Below are 27,514 nucleotides of genomic sequence, written 5' to 3'. Positions count from 1 at the left end.
AAAATATTGCAATTATGGAGTTTTTTTTCTTAATGCACTCATAGATCATTAGCAAGTATTATTATTATTATAATGATTAGAATACTTTGGGTTTTTTTTTTTCTTAACACAGAAATGGTCATATAGTAAAATTGACAGTAAATGTTCTTAACAGATATTTTTTGATGAACTTTTCTTTTTCTACAGTATTTCTTTTTCATGAATAATTAATACACATGTATGAAAAACATGACATTTTAAACCCAATTACATATACTTTGTTTAGCATTTTTGTACTTTTGATTTAAACATCCTCAATTACTTGAGTCTCTCCTGAAAACCATTTGTGGCAAACCTCCAGAGATGAATACTCTGTAAATATAATTAATAATATGCATTATAATCCAATTGTATCATTAAAACAACAAATCAGAGCCATATTTTCCTACCTATATATTATTAATTTTGCAGTGAATTTTTTTTTACTCTCAAGTAAACACTGTAAATCTTTTAGATGATATTTTAGCATGTATTAGTAATATAACATCCCATGTTTGAAATGTGCTGTGCTTCCTCCTTTCCTCTTGGTCAGCCACATTTGTTAAAAAAGCGGTATGGCTTTGTTGAAGTGTGGAACATTCTGATTGGCATAAAGATGTCCCATCTAATAAGTCTGAGCATCAAGGTGGTGCATAGACTTTAATCAAAGCTAGACACTGAACCAAAGATGGTGCCTTTTCATTCCAGTGGAGTAGTACCATTCCTCCTGCAAGCCCCGCCCATGAGTGACCACCCAGCTCATAGACTTTAAATCATGATGACATCACAGATTTTTAAATAGCTTTTCTTGGCTCCAGGAAAGGCTTACAAATATATAACCAAGATTAAAAAATTCAGAAGAGAAAGAGTCATAGGTAAGCTTGTTTGCAGATGGAGGTGTCCTGTCAACAGTTTGACAGATGTCTCTTTTATAATGGAGGTCTATGAGGAACATGCTTTCTGGGCTGCAGGGGATTTTTTGCTGTAATATTGTGAGTGGCCAGCAATGAAAAATTTGCTGCAAGGATGAGTAGCTTTCCTGGGGGTCTAGGTGTCAGATGACACGAATTATAGATCTCGTATTCCTAAAAAAATGTATGTCCATTGGAATGGATGGATGATGTCAATGTTATTATGTGGTCTAAACATTGTGTGCACCTTTTAGTATCTAATTTGTATCAAATATGGAATTGCGAAACAGCAACAACTAGCCCTTGTTTCCATATAAGGATTTGTTGTTTCAAATGTAAACTCTCAAATGTAAAAGTTGTCCTAATAATCAATGTACAGACTTGTCACTGTCAGTGTGGTGGTCCATCTGTCTGCAGAGACCCTGCCCTCTGCCTGGATATGATAATTTCCTTTCATATGGCTGTGTTGGGGACATCCCTAGGTACAGTGTGCAGGTGAGGTTGGAAAGTTGGGATAATTTTGGACACAGTGCTAAAAAAACAGTTCCTACATAGTATACCTTAAAATCATACATTGTAAAAAACGATGTCAACTCTATTAGTAGCCTAGTTTGTTGCAGCTCAAGTGTGTGGTTGGTCAGTATGACATTACTGCAGCTGCCTGTGCAGCCTCAGATCATTACCAGCCTCAGGTCCAATCACAGCACAGCTCAGTGCACAGTGTAGCTTCAACCTTACAGTGTCTCTTGGAGGTTCTAGAAAGCTGTGACTCTGTCTCCTGTGTGGGTTATAAGAATTGGGATATTCAACAGAATCTAGCACTTTCTTTGATTCTCCTCTCTGCTAAATCCACTCAGCCCTGCTGCCTGTTGCTCCTCTCTAATCTGTGCTTGTTGCTAACAAGATGCAGTCATTGAGGACTGTGTGGGTGTGCTTTGCTTCACAAGAGGCTGCTTTGAGTGAAGGTTGTAGGTAAATGCGCTGCTCACATGGTGGGCGTGCAGTGTGCAGTGCGCAGGGACTAATCTGCATGATGTGCTCTCTGGTTGCTGTTTGTATCGTGACTGAAAGATCCAGTGAAATAACTGTGACTCTGATAGGATTAAGGAACAACTTCAATTTCATTTCTTCTTAAACCACATTAAGAGGAAATGACAATGAATCTGCCTTGCACCTTGTACCTTGATGTGACTGTCATGCACTGCTGATGCACCATGAATGTGTAGCACTGCTGTGATGTTCACTTCCTGCTATTCTGGACACTTTGACCCTCAACTGCTCTATCTTCACACATAGGAGATAAATGCAGACTTCCACACAGGTAAACACTTTTATGGCATTTTGTGTTGCAATCTGTTACAGCTTTTCTTTCAGTTCTATTTCTGGTCAAAAATTAAATGATTTGTGAGACAAGGTTTGATTTGCAGCAGTATTAATAGAGCTGACATTATTGTTATTAACTAACAAAAAATGATTTAAATAGTCATCATGTCATAATGTATTTTTGATATAAGCTACTAATCTATTTAACCTCTGTTGTTTATCATTCAGGCACAGACAGCAATGACTGCTCATTTTAAGGTCTCGTTTTATGATCATAATTAGATGTATTTTATTATGTAATGCTTATAATGTAATGTTCGCAACAGTAATTCACCCCCTTGGTGTTTTTCCTGTTTTGTTGCATTACAACCTATGATTTTAATGCATTTGGATTTTTTTTCTAAAACATCTACAAAGAATAGTCAAAATTGGTAAAGTGGACTGAGAAAAAACGTATTTCAGAAAAAAATAGAAATATTTCTAATAAACTCAAAATTGATGTGTACATATGTATATACCCCTATTCGCTATCAAATCCCTAAATAAGACCTGGTGTAACCAGTTACCTTCAAAAGTGACATGTTTAGTTAAATTAAGTCCACCTGTGTTCAGTCTCACAGTCACATGATCTCAGGGTATATACAGCTGTTGTGAAAGGACACAGAGTGTGCAGCAGCACAATGTAAGGTTTATCACTGAGCAAGCAGCACCACTAAGGCCAAGAAGCTCTCCAAAACCAGGTCAGGGACAAAGAAATAGAGAAGTACAGCTCAGAGATTGATTCTAACAAACATCTGAAACTATTAGCATCCCACTGAGCACCATCAAATTCATTTCAATAACATGGGGAAAAAAATGACACATTATTTTCTGATCGTGTAGAACTTTGTCCCTGAGCTGTTTGGAGAGATTCTTGGTCTTCCAAATTGTCCCCTTTCACATTACTGCTCATGTACAAGACATCATGTGTAAGTCAGTGACCTAAGTGTTAGTAGTGTATTTGTGAAGCTGTGTCCTCCTGCTTTCAGCCAGACCACATCCTGACCTCAGACGTGTACTGAACCCAAACAGATTATTTCCATCTGAATGTTTTCCTCTCAGACAAAAAACAAAAACATATTATTCAAACATGTCAAACTGTCCCTTTAAATTCTAACCTTGTGATAATAGGCTTAAGACATATAACACAGACACCACTGTTTTCTTGTGAGCTATCAGGACATAATCCAACCCATGATAATGCTCTGACATATCAGTATTAGGAGATCCTTAAATGGTGATCCTATAAATCTTGCTAAGCATGGCCTTCCTTAGTGTTTTCTTGTATTTCACTGGTGACATTTTTCTCCTCAGATTTGATACATCATGAACCCTTGTCACTCCCAGATATCCCATCACTCATCCCACTGACAACAAAAAAACCTCCCATACATGAGCTCACTAATGAAGCACCAAAGAAAGGTATAGATGTCACTCTGTGTATGTGTGTGTGTGTGTGTGTGTGTGTGTGTGTGTGTGTGTGCATGAACATCATTTTGTCCTTTGATGATGGATCACAATGTTGTCAGCATCAGGTGTTTGAAATATGACAGGTCACAAGAGGTACACAGTGGGACAGAAAAGAAGTATCATTTACACTGTGGACAGATTTTGATGCTCACCAGTAATTTCACATTGTCTCTCTCAGGTTCTATAATGCTGTTTCAAAAGCTGTCATTTAATTTCACCAGGATTCCAGATATGAAGCAATTAGATTCATTGTGAGGAGAACTGAACATTTCCCTTCCCACTAGTTTTAAACTTTTCATCAGAGACAGCAATGTTTCCATCAGGAGGAAAAGACTGGAGCCCCTTCACTGAGCTGCAGCCTTCAGCATGTGTTGATGCCTCTGCGTTTTCATCAGAGTCCAGACGCACAAAGACATGAGGCAGATATACATGCACCCGCCTAGAATATGTCATAAAAGAAAAGGTTGAACAGGATTTCAAATCTATTTGATAATGGATCCAAGGGTGAGACGTGCCACACCTCATGCACTATAATCACAACAGAACCCACATGCACAGTTACCTTCTATTTACATCAATATGAGCAAAATATCAGCAACTCATCTAAGGTTAATATGGTCAGTTTTCTATGGGAAAATATAAGCATATCAGTGTAAACACACAGTCCTAACAAAAGACAGCAGAACTTTCTGTGCAGCACTATCCAAATGGCTCACTGCTCATGCTCCAGACATTTTTTTGCTGAATGGTTGCTTAACAAAGCAATTTTGAGTTATCCTTCTGTTGGAGAGTTTGCTGTGCTCATGTGTACAAAACAAATTCCTGCACAGGAAATGCTTTGTTTTTCGGGTGCTGTGCTCTCCCTGTCACCATTTGATGGAAAACGTTTTCTGGAACAGTAGAGTCCAGGGAGGTGAGTTCTACATACAGTTTACACTGTTTTTTTTGGAAAACTGGAAGGATGATCCAGTATGCCTCTTTGTGAAGCCGTGACCTATGTCAGCACCTTAAAGGAGATGATGAGATTTTTTGTAATTCCTAAAATGTTAGATCCACTTTTGAAAAGCTTTTTGAGGTGAAGAAAAGTGTCATTTTTTTTTTTGAATAGAGGGTTGAAAAAATTTGAAAAATATGCGCTTGCTGCAGAGCTTTTCCATGATTTCCTGCAAAAACATAACCCTTGTTTCCTGTACATGTTGCAGTGTTGTGTCTCATCTTATCTAATCTTATAGAACTTTTTTTGATGTCCCATCTAGACCATGTCACAAATACTTTTCAGCATTTACTGTATGCAACCTGTGTGCTGCTCAAACATCAACACCCAAGGCTGAAAAAAGGGCACAAGTGCCAAAAACTGCAGTTTCTCTACCGGCCCCTAGAAACTGGCTCCAAAAAAACAGTCAATCCACATAGTCAATCCACATAGACCCCCATGTTAAAATGCCCAATGTTACTGAAGAAATAAACATGTTTACAGGCTGATACAAAAAAAAAAAAGAAGAAAAAAAAAATGTTTTGGTCTCTATAGCTGATTTCACTGCTTATGATAGCTGGACCGGGACAAGATTTTTATATGACTTACCTTAACATAGCTTACCTACCTAAAATACATTAAGGCTTAAAGTTATGCATAAATTAGGGCATGGACACAGTGAATATCAGCTGGGTGCTGCCACCAACCACTAGCTGTTTGCAAGCCTGCGTCATCTCAGCTTAGTCACTGACGTTGACCTCCTGAACGTGTGTATGATTTTGATGCCTTTTGGTTTTTTTTTTTCTTCTTTAATATCAAAAAATAATATTGCTTGGCTCTTTTACTAGATAATTGTCTTGCTCATGAATTATCCTTGGATGAACCCAGCAATGTTAATGATGCAAATGGGAGCATATGCTAGCCAAAGCATCAAAGAATTTAGGTTGATAATGAACTCCTTTCAAAATAAAGGTCCAATGCATAAGTAAGCTAATGTTATGCAATGGCCACACAAAACTGTCAATACTAATGCTAACATAACATTAAAGTTACACTGGGCTATGTATGAGGCAGAGCTGAGCACCTGTCAGTTGTGGTAGTGTTTTTGTCAAGTTGTAGTGTTGGTGAATACAGAAAGGGGAGCTGTCCAGTGTCCCAAATTTTCATATATTTGTTTGTAGTCTTTACTTATTTCTTGCAAATTTTAGGGTCAGTTCTTCAAAAGTTGCTCTTTTCCTTCTTCTTCATGTGATTTTAAAAGAAATCAAGCCAATTTGCTCAGGTTTCAAAGTCATGAAAGTCAGTGATCAAGGATAACAGCCAAATTATACAACATTTATAGAAACTGTTCAGATGAATGGTTAACAGTGAATTTAGTGACTCAAGAAGGAAATCTGAGAACTTTGGCTGGACTTTGTAATATTATGTTTGTCGCATGCCTGTTTCAAAGCTTTATTGTTTTGTTCATTAACTCTAATAACACAGTGACTGTAAAAAGTAGAACAATACTCAATCTGACATCAGCAACTTTGCTTAAAAGTATGTGTCAAACACAAATTGTACTTGAAAATAATTATTTCCAAAATGTGTTAGATTGTTTTGTTGTTGTTAAACCTGTTCTTCACTGTCTGCTTCACAGTCTAACATTTGCAAAGGCCCTGGTAGCCTTTCTTGCAGCCACAGCTAAAGAGTTCAAAGATGGACTGGGTAGTCTGTGCAGGCTTAATGTTGCCCACAATAGGTCTCAATTAGATGAGTCCAACCAGCCCAGTCTGATGGAGATGGCACATTTGGTGCCATTCGGAGCCTTTTTTTTATTATAATTTAAAATTTGAAATTATTTAATTAATTTAAAATGAATTATTAATTATTAAATTAATTAAATTAATTATTTAATTTAAAAAAATTTATTGTGAATTGCAGTGTGAACAAAACAAGTGAAAACAGTAAACAAGTAAATAACGGAAACAGTTAAGGGAGACAAACAATGACACATACCGATAGTGAAGAAGATACCTTACAAATCAAAATGGATGCAACACATGTTTTAGCAAATGTGTATCAGAAATGTGGTAAAACCAAGACAAAAACAAAAAACAAAAAAAAAGTTTAAAAAAAAGTTAAAAAGAAAATAAACAAATAAACAAACAAAAGAAAATAAGCACAGATAGGGCTCTGTGTGTGTGTGTGTGTGTGTGTGCGTGTGTGCACATTATGCCAGTGAGGCAGGAGCACAACTGAATGCTGAAGAATGATTAAATAAATACAGTGGTCCCTCGCTATAACGCGGTTCACCTTTCGCGGCCTCGCAGTTTCGCGGATTTTTTTTAGTTCAATTTTGCATGCTTTTTTTTTTTTTTACAACGCATTGTGTTTTGCGTCCTGATTGGCTAAGGGACTGTAGACCATTGTCAATCAATCTCCTCCGTGCCGTGTCTCCTGTACAGTACAGAATGCGTTCAGCTTGCCAAATTTCCATAAATCTTCGATCGCTCGGCACGGTCGGAGGAACTGTGAAATACTCGTGAGTCACTATTAATAATTTCTTATGTGACCAACCTCGTAGGATGATCGTTAAAATTAAATTTGTTAGTTCTAAAAGCCATCATAATTATTTATAGGAAAACGTTTATATTTTTATTTCTCAAACAAATGTTTGGGTTTTGATCTTTGGTTTCATTCTATAATACTGGACTTATTGTTCTAAGAAGGTTTGAACTTTGTGTTTGTGTTGATGTGTTATGTTATGATGATAATGCCTGTCCTAGAAAAGTGTATAAAGTGTGTAGTGAGGGGTTTTACAGCCTTAAAACATCTATAATAAAAAAAAATGTAAATTGTATTATTGTATTATTGTAAAAAAATAAAGCTGACTACTTCATGAATTTCACCTATGGCGGGTTATTTTTAGAAAGTAACTCCCGCGATAAACGAGGGACCACTGTACACAATGATGGGACATATGTATGCTGTACAGTGAGATAAGATTTGACAACAGAGATGCATATCCAATTAAAAAAAAACAAAAGTAATGATAATGGAAGCAGCAGTAGCAATAGTACCAATAATCAATGCTATAATAGTAAAAATAATGGAGCATTTGGAGCCTTTAACAGAGCCATGAAGGCCTCTGTTAACATGTCATCACTATTACGTGTATTCCATGCTGTCTTCTTTCCCTAGTGGCAGATGCTGTACCACAGCTGGCACACAGCAAGAGCGTTGGTTTGCCAGAGGCTGTGATTAAAGTCTTTGCCAGTCCCACATGTCACCACTCATTTCCACTCATGCACGCAGTGGTCTGTTATCTCATCCAGAAGAAAACCAGATCAGATTGCACATGTAAGAGGCAGATACGAGAGTGACATTCCAGACAGTGGATGCAAGACAAGGATTTAAAAATATTACCCTCCACAGTGGACCCAGATATTATGGACTTAACCATGTTTCACAATTGATATTATGGAGGTTAAAATAGAATTGACAAGAACCTCAGACACATCAAGATTACCCTTACCTTGTTCCATGTCTTCACCGGCTGTGATACAGTTGGCAACCAGGGAAAAGTAAAGAAGACAGCCTGAGATACCTGCAAAGCTAATGATATGGCAACAGAGGCCTTCATTACTCTGACTAAGGTTCCAAAAAGCATTCCAGAGGAGGTCAATTCTATTGTGGAGCACTTTGCAACTCTCTTCTATGATCTCGCCAACAGCCAACTCAGCATCAATTTAGCTCATTTTGAGTTGCCTCATAAAATGAAAGAGAAATGGAACAAATCCCCCACCTCAGGTTGCACAGGTGCAACAGTGTGCCAAAGAAGATACTGTTGGGGACACGAACTTGAGGTTGCACCAAAGATGTACCATATGCACCATGTATGCAACAGATATGACATTATAAAATCAAGCGTAGGTTGTCAGATACCGTGATTTTCTTCTTATTTTGCTGAATTCACCATTAACTTTTCATCCAGATGAGTATGTTTCAGCAATCAGGCTTCATCCTGTCTGGCTCAGCTCCACCCCTGCTCCATTTCTTTGCACAGTTTTGGATCAGCAGGTAGTTAGGCTGAAGCCTCCCACTGAGCTTCAGATACACTCTGTGCTGCTGCAGTTCATCAGGGATTTTAAATGTATATTTTTCCATCGGTACGTATGCGATAAGTATAGTTAGTGGATCAGTTAATCTGTAGATATGAAATTCTGTTCAGCCTTCTATCCTTTGACATTTTAATCATTGTGCTCCAGTCATTCCTCTCTGATATTTATTATCCTTAAGAAGCACCTGAGCTCGACTGAGCTGCTCACTGCTGAACGTCTTCTCACCAGGAGAGTTTTGCAGACTACATGCTTTTTTGATGTAGGGCTGCAACTAATGATTATGTTTCTATTATCAGTTAGTCCACCAATTATTTTCTCAAATAATCAGTTTATTTTTGTGTCTAAAAAATGTCAAAATAGTTTAAATGCCTGTCAACAATTCCCTAAAGCCCAAGATGACATCTTCAAATCAAACAGTCCCAAACCCCACAATATTCAGTTTAGTATCTCGGATAACAAAGAAAAACAAAAACCCTTATAACCGAGAAGCTGGCATTGATGGCTGTTTAACATTTATGCTAGAAAACAAACAACATTTCAAGAGTAATCTTATGTTAAGCTCTGTAAAGCTCTGCTCTAAGCTGATGCAGGATATAATATCATGTATAAATTATGCAGCATGTTCTCATCCCAAGTCATCACATAATGCCTCTTTGCAGTGGACCTTCATGTCTACATATTATGTTTTGGGTATCCTTCTTCGTCTGCTCTTTACATTCCGGGATGCCACTACTGTGATGTCAGCAAATGCACACGGTGGGATGACGCTGTATGTGGTTACATTTAGACAACACAAGCACATGGCAGCCAGTGTTGGGACGTGAACAAATGCACATACTGATGGGAGTAGGGGAAGGAGGAGGTGAGAAGTGAACACCTGGCTCCTGCATGAAAGTAAAAGGTTTGTTAGGTACATCCAGCACCCCTCCCAACCACCCTATAGGCACCCTCACGTTCCTTGTATCATGGCGTTACCAGCAGCTTTTCAAGCTAATGCGTATAAAGCCCATGTGACAGGTTCCATCTGCAGATCAGGCTGACATGGCATGTGTTTGGCAGCATGTAATAATGACATGACAGGTTTGGTCCAGCTGTGTTCTCAGCTGATACCATCAAGAGGCGCATCATGTGGAAGCAAAAGGTGCCACTTGGCATTGGACTTGTATGCCAAAAGCACTGTCAAAGTGGCGATATTTGACTATTCGGAATGAGAACAGGCTGAATGATGATGTAATTTACAGCCCAGTGCAACACTCTGATCCCAAAAGTTTTTAGCATGATGCCAGTTTTCCAAGCATGCATCTTTTTTTTTTTTTTTTTTTTACATCTTTGTAGATAAGAATATAACATCACAACAGTTTCGAGACATGTCACTGAACAGCATGTTTTCTAGTCTTTGTCCAGAGACCTTCATATAAGTTTTTTTCTCAATTGCAGCTACATTTGCGATGGAGATTAGTGTGGAGCATGATAAAAAAACAGGCAAAAGTCAGGTGGTCTCTACAGCGACCATCACCCCAGACACCATCGAGGAGAGGGGATATAAGGTGTATGATGATGGGCACAAGTCAGTATATGCACTGCACCCAGATGGAGGCAAACTGCACAATGGAGCAGTTGGAGAGATGACACTCACAGAGGTAGAAGAGCTGCTGCATCAGGCCACAGAGACCAATGTGCCCACTGAGGTGCAGTACCATCAGCCGGTCTACTCTGTACCCTATACAGGCAGCAGCAGACCTTCAACACCCAGGACACCAAACAAATCACAAACACCCAGCCCCAGCCCATTTCAGGGCTCAGTCCAATCCATAAATGGTGCTCAAATCCTCAGAAAGGAAAAGCAGCTCAGCCAAGACTTGGACGGATGGAAAACCCCGAGCAAAACACCCAGTCCCAGTCTCATCCAACAGGACTCCACATCCAGAGTGCAAAGACCAAGAGAAGAAACCAAGCTGCCCTCTTTACCCTTTCCAGGACAAACAAAGAGTGAAGGACATTTAATGTCACAGCTTCACTTTGGTGATAAAACTCCACCAAGACTCAGCATCAGCAAGGTGGATGTGAGCAGTCCAAACCCAGTAGCTCTCGTCTCAGTCAGAGCCAGTACTACAGGAATGCCAGCACCCCTACAGCCTGTCTACAGGGGGATAGACAGCTGTAGTCCTTCACTACACAACCACAAGTCTGATCCTGATGCCTTCATAGAGAACTCAGGTGATTTAAACAGACATTCACCCTTCTGTGCCTCCCTGAACCTCGTCAACGCTCTGCCAGAGGAGGTTGAGTCAGAGCAAGTCACCATGATTTTTATGGGCTACGAGAACGCTGATGATGAGGAAGAAGAAGACATTCAGGCTGAGCTGGTGATCATAGGGAACAGTGATGAGGATGATGATAATGATGAGGCCCAGTGTGGTGAATCTGAAAGAGAGCATCTCTCATACCACCCAGAGGGATACAAGAGCAAAGTCTTCCGACCCAAGGTGGGTCTAGCCAAGGTCACAGGCTGCAGAAACATTACCGAAGACACCTACACAAACTGGAAAGATTTAGGACTCCACAAGCCAACATTCATCCACAAGACTGGAAAGCACAGTCACTGCCTGCAGGGACAGAGGGCGGATGAGTCTGCAAACCCAGGCAGCTGAGATATGGAGGAGATGAAGCCCTGTTCAACGGGAAGATGGACTGTCACCACTTCCTAAGAATGTGGGGCGTTGAAAAAGAAAGGACTAGGCTATTTATTCAGTGATTCTTTGTTCCTTGTTTTGCCATGGCTCATTGGTTTGAACACACAGTATCTGGTGTGTAAATGTCTAACATACATTGCTCCTCAGCCTTACTGTGGATGCCTTTATATGGAACAGGAGGGCAACAACCTTATTCTCCTTGTTACATTTGCTGCAGAAAGCCTTGTCTTGTCCTGGCTGTGATTTGTCCTTATTGAGAAAAACAACTGTCACCCACTGACACTGTGTCCTATCCTTCTGCCAAGGTCATTCAGAAAGCTTAATTGCCACCTGCTGGCTAATTATATTCATTAGAAAGACACATAAACATCAGCACAGAGACTGTTACAGCCTGACCACAGCAATTTGATTGTTTTTGGTTTCATTGTTCAAAATGTTAAACTTCATAAATGATTTATAAGTTGTGTAAAATAGATGTATTAATGGTAAATTAATGGCTTTTATTAATGCCTTTTAAATTAGCATCAAGCTATTTTTATGTATTTTAAGTTACCAGAGATAAAGTCCATTTTCACTGCTTTATAACCTCTATTATGGACATCCTAAAGTTTTGGATTAGGTGTTCCTCCCACTCTGATCTCCCCTCCCACACCCACAACTCTCCTTATACAGAATGATCAGCAATAGCTGCTAATAGATCTTTGCTTTTGCATTCCCTCTTCTCACACTCATCCTCAACAAAGTGCTTTATTGCACTGAAGTTGTAGTCAGTTATTCAAATCCAATGCACTTTTTTTTTTGTCAAATTCAGTGAATATCAGCTAGCTGTACATTCTCTGTGTGCACAAAAAAAATCCAGTGTTGATCCTCAGCCTTGGCTCTTGAGTATGAAACAAACAACACGATGTTGGCTAATCGCCCTCCTCTGCTACCTTGTCCACGAGGAGCGGAGTTATACCATGATATATAACAGTGGAATATTACCAGAGCTTCTGAAAGAGCACTGATGGGAGGTTTATTTGGGTGTTTAGTTCAGATATCGCTGTAATTCATTAGAAAGACTCCATAGGCCTGAACCACAAAGCCAGATCAACAGAGCCAGGCTCTCTTTCTCTGAGCTGCTGGACAGACCTGCAATCTCATTCAGAGAGAACAGCTACCACCAAGATGGTTATCACCTGTTTCTGCTCACTCTTTCTGCCTCAGGCTTTAATGTGGTTCACATGAAGATGCGTTCAGGGCGTCACTTTTAAATCATCAATCACATGCAGCCTACTTTTCCCTTCGAAGACAATTTTTAAAGTGTCACAGTAAAAACTGTCACTTCAGTTAAGGTGAGAAAGAAATGATGGCTGAAAATTGTGTGAATGCACAAGTTCATGTAGCTGATTTCTTTATTCACAGTTATTTCCAACATGACAGCTGCTTATTCTGCAGCTGTGACTGAAACTTAAAACTTGATGCAGTAGATTAAAACATTACAATCATATTTAGGTCTGACTGTGTCCTGTAATGAAGCAGATGTATTAATCATTTTAGTATTAGTGAAAATCAAAGGGAAATTCATTTTACTGAATGAATATTATGTGTGATAAATATTAACAAACTATATGAGCTGTAACACAGCAGCAGTGTAAAACAGGCTGCAGCAAATCAGAACCAAATATATAAACATAAATATAGAAACATAACCTACAGTGGAAATACTACGGTATGATGTGAAGGAATTATTCCACATTTCATATGCAAGTGAAGGTCATCCTGATAAAAATATAATGCTGTGTTAAATTATAATGCTGCCTGTGAGTTTATATTAGCTTCTTGTTGAGTCACTGTGGACCAGAACACTACAGACACACCCAGTGGTTCACTAAGAGCAACAACAACCATGTAAATAAAATAAACTGTATTCCTGCTCAAGTTTTCTTCATCACTGATAGCCAATATCTACTGTAGGTTCCTGTATAAAAGAAAAAAAACGCAGTGCAGTGCATATAATAAGTGCTACTGTGACTATTCAACTTGTTGAGCCATAATGTTACATAAATGTCACCAAACTGTGTAAAGTGCATTTATAACATCTTCCCTCAGCTAAGAATCTGTATGGCTCATTAACTGACACTGATCATAGAGTGGCTACTCAAAGGAGCTGATTAAGGAGCTTTTCAGCTGATTCAAGTCGAAAATCGAAACATAACCTGCTCCTGACCAGGTTAGCTGTTACAATGATACCATCAGTGACCATGGCGATCGAGCCAGGTTACAAGAGAGTTGCCTTCTTAAGATGGAAAACCCAGGCTTTAGACTCACAATACTTCGCTGAGACACTGATCTGTCTTTGTGGTACAGCGCTGTTTACAAAGGACAAATGGACCATCCTGAGGCACATAACATTAGACCTGATGGCTCCTTACTGTAGACAGTGAGAGAGTTATGGCCCTTTAACTGCACAACTTAAAGTTCAATTCCTGATCATTCTTGGCTGACTCACTGTAATTCTAAGTGTTGATAAATTGTTAATAGATTTTGATGCAACTGGAGCACTTTGACAGATAAAGTTATGCTGCATACAAATCAGTGAAAAGCGGACATCATATATATGGATGCCTTGTTACTGAGCTACACAATATGGTCAAAAGTATGTGGACATTAATTTTGATCTGGGTCTGTTTTTCCTAGTTTGCTCTTGGCCCCTTGGCTCAGATGAAGGGAAATTTTAACACTATAGCATACAGTGATATTTTAGGTAATACTGTTCTTACAGCTTTGTATCAATAGTTTGGATTTGTTGCCTTCCTGTTTCAACACCACCCCTGTGCTCAAAATCAGAAAGAGAAATAGTGCCCCAGTTTGGTGTGAAAGAACTGGAGTGTCCTGCACAGAGCTCTGACCTCAAGCCATCCAGCAGCTTTGGGAGGAAGTGGACTCCCAGCTGTGAGCCCGGCCTTATCACTCAAAAACGGCACTGGACCTGACTACTGCTCCTATTTATGAGTGGTAGACAATCTCTGAGGTCAGCTTCCAAAAACAGGTGGAAGCCTGAAATCAGAAGAATGATTCATTAATGCCCCTTGTGTCAAAATCACATGTAAGAGGGATGCTTATGTGCCCACAGTACTTTGTTCTAGTATAAAAAGCATTAGTATATCATGTATTCATTATTAATAAAGCCATGTGTGTGGCTTTGTCTAAAGGGTGCCTTTTATTCAACTGACAGCGCAGATCACGCATGGTTTTGTTTTAATTTCTACTTTGTAGAACTGGCTTATGTGCTGTTATTTTCTCTGTGATTAAAAAAATATTTATCCATCAACTAACTGTGATGCTGTTGTTTTTGGCACTGGGACATGACTGTTTAATTAAACTTCTTTAAACAACACAGCACATGAAAAGACTTTCTTCCATGTTAACACAACTTACTGCTTTAAAGTGTTTTTAATTTAAAGTGAGCTCTATTAAACTGTATTACCCACCAACCCAGTTCACATATACGAATGAGATATGACAAGATTTTTTTTTAACTGTATTTGTTTAATCCACATGACAGTAGCTTGTTTCACACTGAGACTTCGTTGTGACAATAGATGTAACACCAGTGTCATAGCAAATATATATGATAAATGGAAAATGAGAAAGATTTGCATGTTCTCTCTGTGTCAGTGTGGGTTTTCCCTGGGTTCTCCACCTTCCTCCCACAATCCAAAGACACGTAGGTTATTTGGTGACTCTGAATTGCCCGTAGGTGTGAATTGAGTGTGAATGGGTGTCTTTCTCTATATTTGAGCCCTGAGATAGTCTGGCCATCTGTCTAGGGTGAACTAATGACAGCAGGGATAGGCTACAGCCCCTCAGCGACAGGACAAGAGGTTATTGACAATAAATGAATGAATGAATGGAATAGAAAAGTATTTACACAGGATATCATAGCAACATATAATAACAGTAATTACTATTGGGAGAGCACATGCATACTGCAGACCAAGAAATATCCAAAAGTGGTCCCTCTTATTAAAATATGACAGCCTGTACGGGGGCTCTGTAAGGTGATTTCTAATGATTAGGTTACGAAAACACCTGCGGTATTTATTGTCAATGAAGTGATATAGTCATACAGCATGTTGTTCCAGAGCTACGCTTCTCATGGTGCTATTAATGCTGACAATTTCAAGATACAATCATCACATCAGGCTCCATAAACACCTCTGTCAGAAGTGCCTTTACAAGGCACAGCGCCAAGCTCTTAGTTAAAAACTTTCAATCCAAGCTAATCGAACTCACAGCTCAAAAATTAGCAAGTTTTGTTGTGTCCCGATCTTTTTTGGTATGTCAGAGAAGAGATCCTAATGTAAGCCTCACCATATGCTGTGGAATAGAAATCTTCATCAGGGCCAGATGGTTCAGACATTTTCCACATGATTTGCAGATGCAAAAAAAACTTAAACAGTCTTCAGAGTTGAATGTAGAATAGATTTTACTAAAGCAGAACTGAGCATAATGTAACAGAACAGGTCCCATGACTTCAATGAGAACATGTAGAGAATCTGAAAACATGAGCTTGTATAGTATCTTCAGCTCATCTTCATTCAGGCTTTGTCACGGTTTGAAGCAGGATGAGGACCCAAAATGCAGAACACATAAACAGACTGGTGTGCAAATGAAAGGTGAGCTTTAATGCCGAATACTGAAGACCAAAAAACAAGCAGGTGTCAAAAACACAAGATACAAATAAAATACGAAACAAAACTAAACCAAAACAAATCAGGATGATACTGAAGATCACAGGTGAAGACACGAGGAAACACTGAGGATCACAGGGAAGGTAATAAGGCAGGATCACCGCAGAGTAAGAAGAAGCACGGATAACAGCAGAGAGAACAAAAGCAGGGTGAACAGACGGACTGACAAGGGAAAAAAGGAAACACACAGGTATACACACGGGAAACTAATCAGTACAATGACACACAGCTGGGGGAGGTGGACACAGGGAAGATGAGAGAAACACAGGGATTGGCTAACAAATAATGGTGTGGCTGGGAACACTAGGGTAGAGCAAACGAGACTTAAGCAGAACAGGAGGCTAACAAGGAAGGACAAACAAGCCTGATAGGACAGGTGAACCAAATCAGGGAAACACAGAGACGGGACGAAAAACCACAGATGACACGAGGAGTGAAAATACAAAATCAAACAGGAAACAGAATATGAAAAACAAGAAACATGGAACACAAACAGAAAACAACCAAAACAAAGTCCACACTATAAACCTAAAACCATGACAGGCTTTGACAAAGAATCCCTCTCTGACAACTTTCCATACCATTACAATTCTTTCATGCTGGTGTTCTATGAGCTGTTATTATAAATATGATGATCTCTACCAACATCTATGATCTGCAGAATACTGTGCTTTGCTGTGCTTTGTATGACAACTTGACCACTGAGCTATTAAACACACGCACACACACACACACACACACACACTGGAACTTAGATGAGAGCAACGTCTCTGTAACTCATTTCTGTGGCTAATGTCAAAATGCCAAATGATGATTATACTGAATACTTACTAGTTAAAAAGGGAAACATTGTAAAGATTTGCCACATTTTGGCTTTGTTATTTATAATATAATGGTCAAGTAATGTACTATTCAGTTGTCAAGCATCTCCTCGTTGCCCAATATATTTTTTTGTTTGTTTATTTGTATTTTGCAGTATATATATATATATATATATATATATATATATATATATCATCCCAGTTACTGCAAAATACATATATCCTTTATTTAACCAGGTAAAAGACTCACTGAGATTTAAAATCTCTTTTCCAAGAGTGACCTGGCCAAGAGGGCAGCTTAAAACAAAGTTACAACAATAAATACAGACAGACAAATACAACTGTCAAACAAATTTATTTATCACACAATCCAGTTAAAAAGCGAAAAGTGCAATCATCAAATTTCAGTTGTCACATTGACAAATAATGCTATTTTCTCGACTTTTAAAAGTGACTTAAATTCCCACATAGTGATCATTTCAGACAGCTTTAAGTCCTTCTGTAAGTTATTCCAAGTGGAGGGGGCAGCAAATTTAAAAACTTTTTTGCGAAGTTCTGCATGAACCTTGGGGAACGACATCAAAAGAGTACTGTGCGAGTGCAGACCATATTGATTCTGGTTTTTACACATATAAGTACATAAATAAGAGGGAACGAGCCCAAGTAGACTCTTGTATATAAAAAATCAACTAGTGTGAGAGTCTGCGGACAGACAGAGAAGGCCAATTAGCAGCAGTGTACAATGTACAGAGGTGTACGGAGTACCTACAGCCAGTAATGAAACGTAAAGCACAATGGTAAACAGTGTCTAATTTCTTTAGGCAATGATCAGGTGCATTCATAAAAAGCAGAGAGCTGGTGGCTTTAATGCAGTGAAGTGTGAGGGGTCGAAGGTCATGGGCATTTAATGTTGGTTTTCAGCCTTATTCCTTATGTGCAGAGATGTCTCCAGAATCTCTTAATCTTTTGTTAAATTATGGATTGCAGATGGTGAAATCCAAAATGTCTTGCTATCATTCATCTATTAATGCTGTTCTTAAATTGTCAGACTATTTCACCTGGTGGTGTCCTTGCTTGTGAATAACTAAACCTTTTGAAGATGCCCCTTTCATACCCAGTCATGAAATGTTCTCAGTCTTATGTTGCTCTTGTTCCAACTTTTTGAAATGTTTTCAGTTCAATTCAGTTCAATTCAATTTTATTTATAAAGCCCATTATCACAAAACACAGTTTGCCTCAGAGGGCTTTACATCCCACTGACCTCAGACTCTTACATCGTCTAAGGAAAAACTCCCCCAAAAAACCCTGTAATGGAGGGAAAAAATGGTAGAAACCTTAGGAAGAGTGACTGAGGAGGGATCCCTCTTCCAGGACGGATAGACGTGTAATAGATGTTGTAAATAACAATTAAATTACAGTAATGACAAAAAGGAAAGACAAAGAGAGAGAAACAGAGAGAGAAATAGATAGGGGGGGAGAGATGCACAGCAATAATTGTAACAATAATATATCATATAACAATAGTGATGGATGTAAAATTATGTGATGTTACATGCCGTGGAGGCATGGCTCAATAATGACAGTAGAGGGTCGCGTCAAGCAGGATCACAGCATCAGTGCAACCAAGTCCCACGACACAAGCACAGCTTCAGATAGGACCACAGCAACAGCACAACCAAGACCACGATCCAGATGAGCCAGAGGTACAGCATCAGTGCAGTCACAGCATGAGCACAACCAAAGGCATGGTCACAGCATCAGCACAGCCATCACCACGATCCAGGCACAGCCAAGATTGCAGCCAAGGTCTAGGAAAACTACTAAACAAGGGAGCACAAATGATTCGGAGAGGTAACTGAGTTAGTGTAATGCAATAAAAAGACATGGGCATTTGCAGATGGAAGGATGAAGAGGAGGAAAAAGGAGGTCAGTGTATCATAGTCTCGCTGCAGACTAAACCTATGATAGCCTTACCAGGGGCTGGTCCAGGCAACCCAAGCCAGCCCTAATTATAAGCTTTATCAAAGAGGAAAGTTTAGTCTACCCTTAAAAGTGGAGACAGTGTCTGCCTCCCTGACGGAAACTGGAAGATAGTTCCATAAAAGAGGAGCATGGTAACTGAAGGCTCTGGCTCCCATTCTACATTTGGAGATTTTGGGAACCACAAGTAACCCTGCGTTTTCAGAGCGCAGTGCTCTTGAGGGTTGATAAGGAACTATGAGCTGTGACAGATAAGACAAAGCCTGTCCATTCAGTGCTTTGTAGGTAAGAAGGAGGATTTTAAAGTCAAGTCTGGATTTTACAGGGAGCCAGTGCAAAGAAGCTAAAACAGGAGAAATATGAAAGCTTTTTTTGGTTCCTGTTTGTATACATACAGCAGCATTCTGCACCAGTTAGAGAAACTTCAGAGACTTGCTGGGGCAACGGGATAATAGGGAGAAACAAATGAATGCATTAATTTTTTGGCATCTGTTTGAGACAGGGCATGCCTAATTTTTGCAATGTTACACAAGTGAAAGAAGGCACTCCTTGAAGTTTGTTTTATATGGGAGCAAAAGATAGAGCTTGATCGAATATAACACAGAGGTTCCTTACAGTTGTACTAGAGGCCAAGACAATGCCATCTAAAGAAATTATATCCCTAGAAAATGAGTTTCTGGGGTGTTTGGGGCCAAGAACAATAACTTCAGTTTTGTCAGAATTTAACATCAGCAAATTGTGGCCCATCCAGGCTTTTATGTTCTTAAGACATGCTTGTAATTTCAATAACTGATCTGTTTCATCTGGCTTCATAGATAGATACAATTGCGTATAATCCGCATAACAATGGGAATTTACAGAGTGATTTCTAATAATGTTGCCTAGGGGAAGCATATATAAAGTGAAAAGGATTGATCCAAACACAGAACCTTGTGGTACTCCAAAACAGACTATGGTATGCATGCAGGATCAGTCGTTAATATTAACAAACTAGGAACGATCTGAAAAGTATGATTTAAACCAGCTTAGTGCTGTTACTTTAAGGCCAATGACGTGTTCCAGCTGGTATAGTAAGACTTGATGTTCAGTGGTGTCAAATGCGGCACTGAGATCAAATAGCATTAATGCAGAGACCAGTCCTTTATCAGAGGCAATCAATAAGTCATTAATAAATTTTATTGGTGCCGTCTCTGTGCAGTGATCAACTCTGAATCCTGACTGAAAATCCTTGAGTAAACTATTATCTTGGAGAAAGTGACAAAGCTCATTAGCAACTACTTTCTCAAGAATTTTAGAAATAAAGGGGAGATTAGATATCAGTCTATAGTTAGCTAAAACCTCTGGATTGAGAGTGGGTTTTTTTAGAGGAGGTTTAATGGCAGCTACTTTAAAGGACTGTGGTACATAGCCTGTTAATAGAGACACACTGATTATATCTAACAAAGAGTTGTCATTTAAGGGTAAAACTTCCTTAAGCAGCCTTGTTGGGATGGGGTTTAACAGGTATGTTGATGGCTTGGATGCATAAATCAGTGTAGGGAGTTGGTGAAGGTCAATGGGGGAAAAACTAAGTCTAAAAAACTTCAGGCCTTACTGCCATATCCAAGCTACCCGTGTCTGAGGTCAGGTCCATTGAGGGCAAGAGGTGATGGATTTTATCAGATCAGCTGATCAGGTCCTTCACAGCCCGAGATGCGCTTGTGGTCATAAAATTGTAATAATTCATCAAATCATAACTCCTCAACGGATCTCAACCAAAACGCCAGAGATGATAAATATTCATGTGAGGAAAAATTCACACAAAAATTCAGAGCTGCGCAACTTTCCTGTGCAGAGACATGCACACATCTTACTGTACATATTACTGTAAATTGTGCACAAATGCATCGGCTTCAAACTGTCAGCATGTGTTCCTCTCCTTTATAGGCGTTCACAATAAATATATATAGATCTCTGCTCACTTCCCTTAAAGAGTTATGAATTATGATTCTGAAATTCATATACTTACGGCCTATAATGACATGGCGTGGTCTGATCAACACCAAACCTGCAGCGAGTCTTCTTACTGACAAGCATGAGTTACTCTGAAAAAAATCAGGTCTCAAAGAGCTGTCCTGCCTGAGTTACCACGTATCACATGGGTAAAAAAATTAAAAAGTAATAAATTCATTAGGCCCCAGCGTATCTATCTATCTGTCTATCAGGTTTATTTCCCTGGGCTTTTATTTCAACATCGTTACTTTTACTTCCGCGTCACGTGACCGTCCCCATTCATTTTTTCACTATTTTCCATTAAATCACAAAAAGAAATTAACATAAACAAACTTCGACCATTATTTTGAAATTCGTTTTCTCGATTGTGGTTTAAAACCAAACATTGGATCATGGAAAAACGGCTCTTAACTTTCTCGTTTAATGGTTTAAAATGAGTAAACATTTTTCATGTAGTTCAATCCCCTCTGAAAATGAATTATACTTTCATACCCTGACCCTGATAAACTTAATTGTTTATTTAAATATTAATTTATTACGGATTTAATTCCTGTAAAACTGATTGTCTTGTTGATAGTGCTACTGGCTCACTGCAATCAGCTCTTGACTCCGTTGCACCTTTTAGGAAGAAAATTATGAAACAAAGAAAATTAGCTTCATGGTTTAACCCCCAGACCCGGGAACAAAAAAAATTGCAAATGTGTGAAAGAAACTGGCGTTCAACCAACCTGGAAGAGTCTCGTTAGTCTGGCAGGATAGTCTTAAAACGTATAGAAAGGCCCGAGCAATGCCAGAGCAAACTACTACTCATCATTAATCAAGGCAAATAAAAACAGTCCCAGCCACACACCATACACTGTATATCTAAGGTAAAAATAGTGAATCATGCTTTAATGAAATGATAAGATCATGTACTTTTAATTTCAATAGGAATGATATTAACCTGTCTCATGTTGTTCTTTAATAACTTTATTATCATTATTATGAGGCTGTCCAAGTGACAACCTAATAATATTGATAATGATAATTGTATAATAATAATTGCAATATAATAACAAAAACAACAATAACAACAATAATAATAATAATAATAATAATTATTATTATTATTAGTAGTAGTAGTAGTAGTAGTAGTAGTTGTTGTAGTAGTAGTAGTAGTAGTAGTAGTATTGTTGGACATACCATACAATAACATACCATATGTTATTAAAAGTAAATGGGTATGATCTGACTTTATGTTTTATCAGTGACATAAGAGCCATACATACATGCAAAACATTCCGACACAAGGCCTGCTGTGTGTTTATGGTTGGCTCTGGGTGCTGTCATGGATGCACTATATACAAACCAGCATGCCAAGGTTTAGAGAGCTGTGGTGGAGATGCTGTAGGAAAGCCCTCATTTCTAGCCTGACGGAGAAACACACCTGTTTTGAACTTTATGAAAGATTTGGATATGAACAGGTGTTTCTATGTACACAAATGTCACAACACTGACCCATGAAAGAGCTGAGCTCACATGGTCCAAGACATCCAACACCGTCCTATTTGATGCATTCAGCAATTTGACAAGCGGCCTCAGACTTCCCACCTTCCTTTATTTTGAAGTGATAAATGACATCTTAGGGCATATTAATCAGAATATGCTCAACTGTATGTAACCAAGAGTATAAGTGGAATATTCATTTTCATTTACTATGTAAACAGCTTTGTAGGAATATTGTCTCTCTCAGAAAAGGACCAAAATCCATACTATTTTGTGAATGTGAACATAGTCATGACCAGGGCTAAATTTGTGCAGGATCCTGCTGGAACAGGATCCTGCACCTCCCACATTGGACCCGGCACCTCCTGTGTCACTGTGAAATATTTAAATTCATTTTTGTCAAATATTTTATGTTATCTGTCTTGTTACTCTTTATTTCTTGAAATCACACAAAAATACTCCCTTTTTCAAAAGCATTTCAAATTAGATTTAAAAGAGAGGAAAAGAGAGAGAGAGAGAGAGAGAGAGACAACACTTCAGGTCATGCAGTGCGTGGAGTTTGGGAATTTTGTGCTCCTACATGAGCTGATGTTGTGATCTGAATCTGCAGTTTGAATTAAGAACTGTCTGAGACATGAGGAGTTAAAAAAAAAACAAGCAGGGAAAGGAAGCCAAGGGCTCTATGAATGTTTTATTGGCTGTTTTGGACAAATTAGCATGAAGGCAGGATTAGGCAGTATTTTTATTGTTATTCTCTGCTGTGTCTGTGCTGATCATTGATTTAGAGGGTGTTGATAACATAATTAATGCAATGTATATGCTGTTATGTGGTTAGAATTTTTTTTATGTCTACATATTTTTAGCATATATTACTGTAAGCCCCACAAGCAGGTAGGCATTTTTGCTGTTAGATGGTGAATGATGACACACACTTGTGGCTTTATTAGAGGATGGGAATGTTGGTGCAGCGTTGTCCGTAGTGCTGAAACAGAAAGGAGGCACAGATGTCATTTAGCCTGCTTCTTTGTGGTTCTAAATAGGAAATTCGACCCTGATGCCAATGTCTCCCATTGTAGAAACCTGGCCGAAGGTATAAGTTTATAATTTATGAGAGAGAGTAAGCACTGCAAAACCGTTTCTTCGTAGTGGATTAGGCTTCTCATCCTGCTGACTTTGAATGAGCTGAGTACTCTGATTAATAAATCTATATACTTCTGTTTGTGAGCATCCCTCTGTCTTTGTTCCAGGACCTCCTACTGTGGAAATGAAGCACTGGTCATGATGCACACCTGTGTTGGAGCAAAGTATTGGTCATTTCAAATACAAACTGCCAAGTAAAATAAAGGCATTTTAATTTTGCACAAATTCCCACAGTGTGCTTTGGATTTTTGAAGGACACAGAATGTTTCGTCAGGGTTAACCAAGCTGACTTTCCAAGAACATCTTTAAATTGTTGTGTTGGGGCAGATTACAGAATGTTTTAAAAAGCAACATTATGTATTAACAAAAATAGAGTGTTCTCATGTCAACATTCGAAGACATTGTCTAGAGCATAGGTTAACAATGTGTTTACAGAATGTTACTGCAACATTGCATGTTGACTGAAGAAGGGAATTCTGACTTCAACATTCTGAGAATGTTTTGTGAATGTTGTCCAGAGTAAAGGTAACTTACGGTCTTTCACAGAAACTGTCTTTAACTTTACATGTTAACAAAGCTAAGAACACTTTAAAAATGAACTTTCAAAGGTAACATTTGCATAACCTAATAGAAATATTTGGGGAACATTCTTCGAATGTGTTGACAGTTCGGGCAACAGGGATAGTCGGAGTCCTTCCCATTTGATCCCACGTTTTTCTCTGGCAGCTCTCAGTAAATCTAATTAGTAGTACTCTCAGTGGCTGATCCTCACTGGACATCAGGGCTTATACATGGTGTGCTCTGTTTATTTAAAATTCATCTCCCACATCAATTCCAAGTCCCTCACTCAAAACTTTCCTCACACACCTCTCCAGTGTACCCTTGTTCTGTTGGTTTCTTTAAGCTCAACTAATCTATATTATTTTCTTTATTATTTCTTAGGCTGTGTTTTTTAAGCACTTAAATGCAATCCTGTACAGCTTTTTGCCCTGTCCTCTATTGTTATCAAGCCACTCAGCAGTGTAGTGCTTTTGCTCTGCCTCTTTTCAGTCTTTCTTGTACAAAGTGTTGTTTAGTTCAGAGCTTGTGTCTTTGATGGTTTTGTGTGCTGCCAGGAAGGTAATTTTTCCAAATAGTGGGGAGTAACACCTAAATTAACGTTAATCTTAGTGGGTGAGCAGAACCCATCCACTGTACTGTCATCTTACTCAGAGTTTCCACTAGACTCTCATTTCAATTATTTCTCAATAACAAACTCAATAATACTTTTAGGGAAGCAACCTCAAGCTGGAGTTAACAGAAGAACACAGCTTTTATTTACAGTGGGGAAAAAAAAACATGGATCTGCTTATATGGAGGTGTTCCGGTGTATGTGTAAGTAACTGTGTATAAAGCCAAGGGAGCTGGTTTGTTCTGCATTTTGTCTGCATGGAGACACACACTGACGGCTGACTTCAGTTAATTACACATCACACTAAAAGGATACAGTTATATAACAGAAATTTCATGTACAACAAAAATGTGGACACAGTTATTTCTACCACTGATATTCTGTGTGTACTTGGCCACTGTGTGAATCCATTCCACTGTGCTCCTCTAACAGGAACAGTGTGTCTTGTTGACTGAGAAATCTTTTTTTTTTTTTTTTTTTATTGTTGCTTGATAAGATGACTCACGTTCTACTCATCGTGGATTGATTTGTGTCAGTAACACAGAGTTCTCTTCTGAACAGCCTTGAAAGGAGAAAAACAAATCCAGGGGAAAGTGTAACTTTCACTGCTGAAGTATGAGGGACAAAATTAGGAAAACTAAGATTAGAACCTTGCTGTTGCTGGCTACATATCTGGCCAATGATAGGCCAGCGCTGGTGGCTGAGAGGCTGGCGGAGGGAAATGTGAAGCTGACTATTCATTCGACTAAAATGATAACTCGTGTTTAACCTGGCAACCCAGTGGAGCGGCTGGTCTTTTGCTTCCAGTTCTGATGGGGACTTCGGTCCATTCAGGTGCACCTCATATACTCAAAAATGTCAAGTCAAGTCAAGTCAATTTTATTTATAAAGCCCATTATCACAAAATATGGTTTGCCTCAGAGGGCTGTACAGTTTACGACATCCCTCTGCCTTTGAACCCTCACATCACCCAAGGAAAAGAACCCCCATAACAGGAAAAAAAAAAGGAAGAAACCTCAGGAAGAGCGGTAGAGGATGATTGGCACAACCAGGACCAAACCACAATCAGGGCAAACAGGGGGTACAGTATCAGTGCAGCCACAGCACGAGCACAACCAAAGGCAGGGTCACAGCGCCAGCACAGCTATCACCACGATCAGGCACAGCCAAGGTTACGGCCAGGATCCAGGGAAACTAGGAAACAAGGTAACAGGAATGCTCCAGAGAGGTGATGGGATTAGCATAGTGCAGTTCAACAGACCCAGGCCCTGTAATCATGAGCCCAGGTAGTGACAGTACCACATGGCTACCACAAATTCAAAGCTAAGCTAAACTAATGAGGCTAAGCTAAGCTTACAAACGGCTGTCACATATACAAGGCTGAGCTTAGCAGCAAGGGTAATGCCGTAAACAGACATGCATGATTTTCCGATGGCAGCATTGAGAGAAGGAAAAGGAGCTCAGTGTATCATAGGAAGTCCCCCGGCAGATTAAACCTATGTCAGCCTAACTATGGGCTGCTCCAGGCAGGCTGAGCCAACCCTAATTATAAGCTTCATCAAAGAAGAAGGTCTTAAGTCTACCCTTAAAGTGGAAACGGTGTCTGTCTCCTTCCCTGAGAAACTGGAAGATGGTTCCATAGTCAAGTCAAGTCAAGTCAATTTTATTTATAGAGCCCATTATCACAAAACATGGTTTGCCTCAGAGGGCTTTACAGTGTACGACATCCCTCACATCACCCAAGGAAAACTCCTGAAAAAGAACCCCTGTAACAGGGAAAAAAATGAAGAAACCTCAGGAAGAGCGGTAGAGGATGATACGGGATCCCTCTTCCAGGATGGACAGACGTGCAATAGATGTCGAAAATAACAAATGAAATACAATCATGGCAAAAAGGAAAGAGAAAGAGAGAGGGGAGGAGAGGGGGAGAGAGGGGGGAAAGAGACACAGCAATAATAGAAACAGATGCATGTCATATTAAAATAGGTAGGTGTGAAATTATTAATTGTACTCTATGATGATGTTGAGAGTGATGATAAGAGTCTCATGTGTATATTGATAGGGAGGTGTCCAAAGGCAAGATCACAGCATCGGCGCAACCAGGACCAGAGCATGATCAGGGCAAGCGGGGGGTACAGTATTAGTACAGCCACAGCATGAGCACAACCAAAGGCAGGGTCACAGCGCCAGCACAGCTATCACCACGATCAGGCACAGCCAAGGTTACGGCCAGGATCTGGGAAAACTAGGAAACAAGGGAGCAGGATGCTCCCGAGAGGCAATGGGATTAACATAGTGCAGTTCAACAGACCCAGGCTTCATAATCGCGAGCCCCAGGTAATGAGAGTACCACATGGATATCACAGATGTAAGGCTAAGCTAAATTACTAAGGCTAAGCTGAGCTTGCAAACTGCAATGCAGTAAACAGACATGCATGATTTTCCGATGGCGGCATTGAGAGAAGGAAAAGGAGCTCAACATATCATAGGAAGTCCCCTGGCAGGTTAAACCTATGTCAGCCTGTCTATGGGCTGGTCCAGGCAACCTGAGCCAGCCCTAATTATAAGCTTTATCAAAGAGGAAGGTCTTTAGTCTACCCTTAAAAGTTGAAACAGTGTCTGCCTCCCTAACCGAAATTGCAAGATGGTTTCATAGGAG

At 39.3% G+C, this 27,514-nt stretch overlaps 1 protein-coding gene across 2 annotated transcripts in view; it reads left to right on the top strand.

The window, feature by feature from the left end:
• The window catches only part of palmdb (palmdelphin b), a 106,870-nt gene that overhangs the window by 46,031 nt on the left and 33,325 nt on the right, over positions 1-27,514 (top strand). Inside the window, exon 2 of one of the 2 annotated variants that reach the window (XM_088071812.1) lies at positions 3,606-3,713. The exons of the other annotated variant lie outside the window; for it this stretch is intronic. Within the exon in view, the coding sequence (XP_087927938.1) occupies positions 3,684-3,713 (30 nt within the window). The 5' untranslated portion in view covers positions 3,606-3,683. The remainder of the gene's footprint in view (positions 1-3,605; positions 3,714-27,514) is intronic. 2 annotated transcript variants of the gene reach the window in all.

Source organism: Plectropomus leopardus, chromosome 21 (assembly GCF_026936395.1).
Source record: "Plectropomus leopardus strain MGB_pleo_1.0 chromosome 21, ASM2693639v1, whole genome shotgun sequence".
Classification (NCBI taxonomy): domain Eukaryota; kingdom Metazoa; phylum Chordata; class Actinopteri; order Perciformes; family Serranidae; genus Plectropomus; species Plectropomus leopardus.
This window is presented reverse-complemented; position numbering and strand designations above follow the sequence as displayed.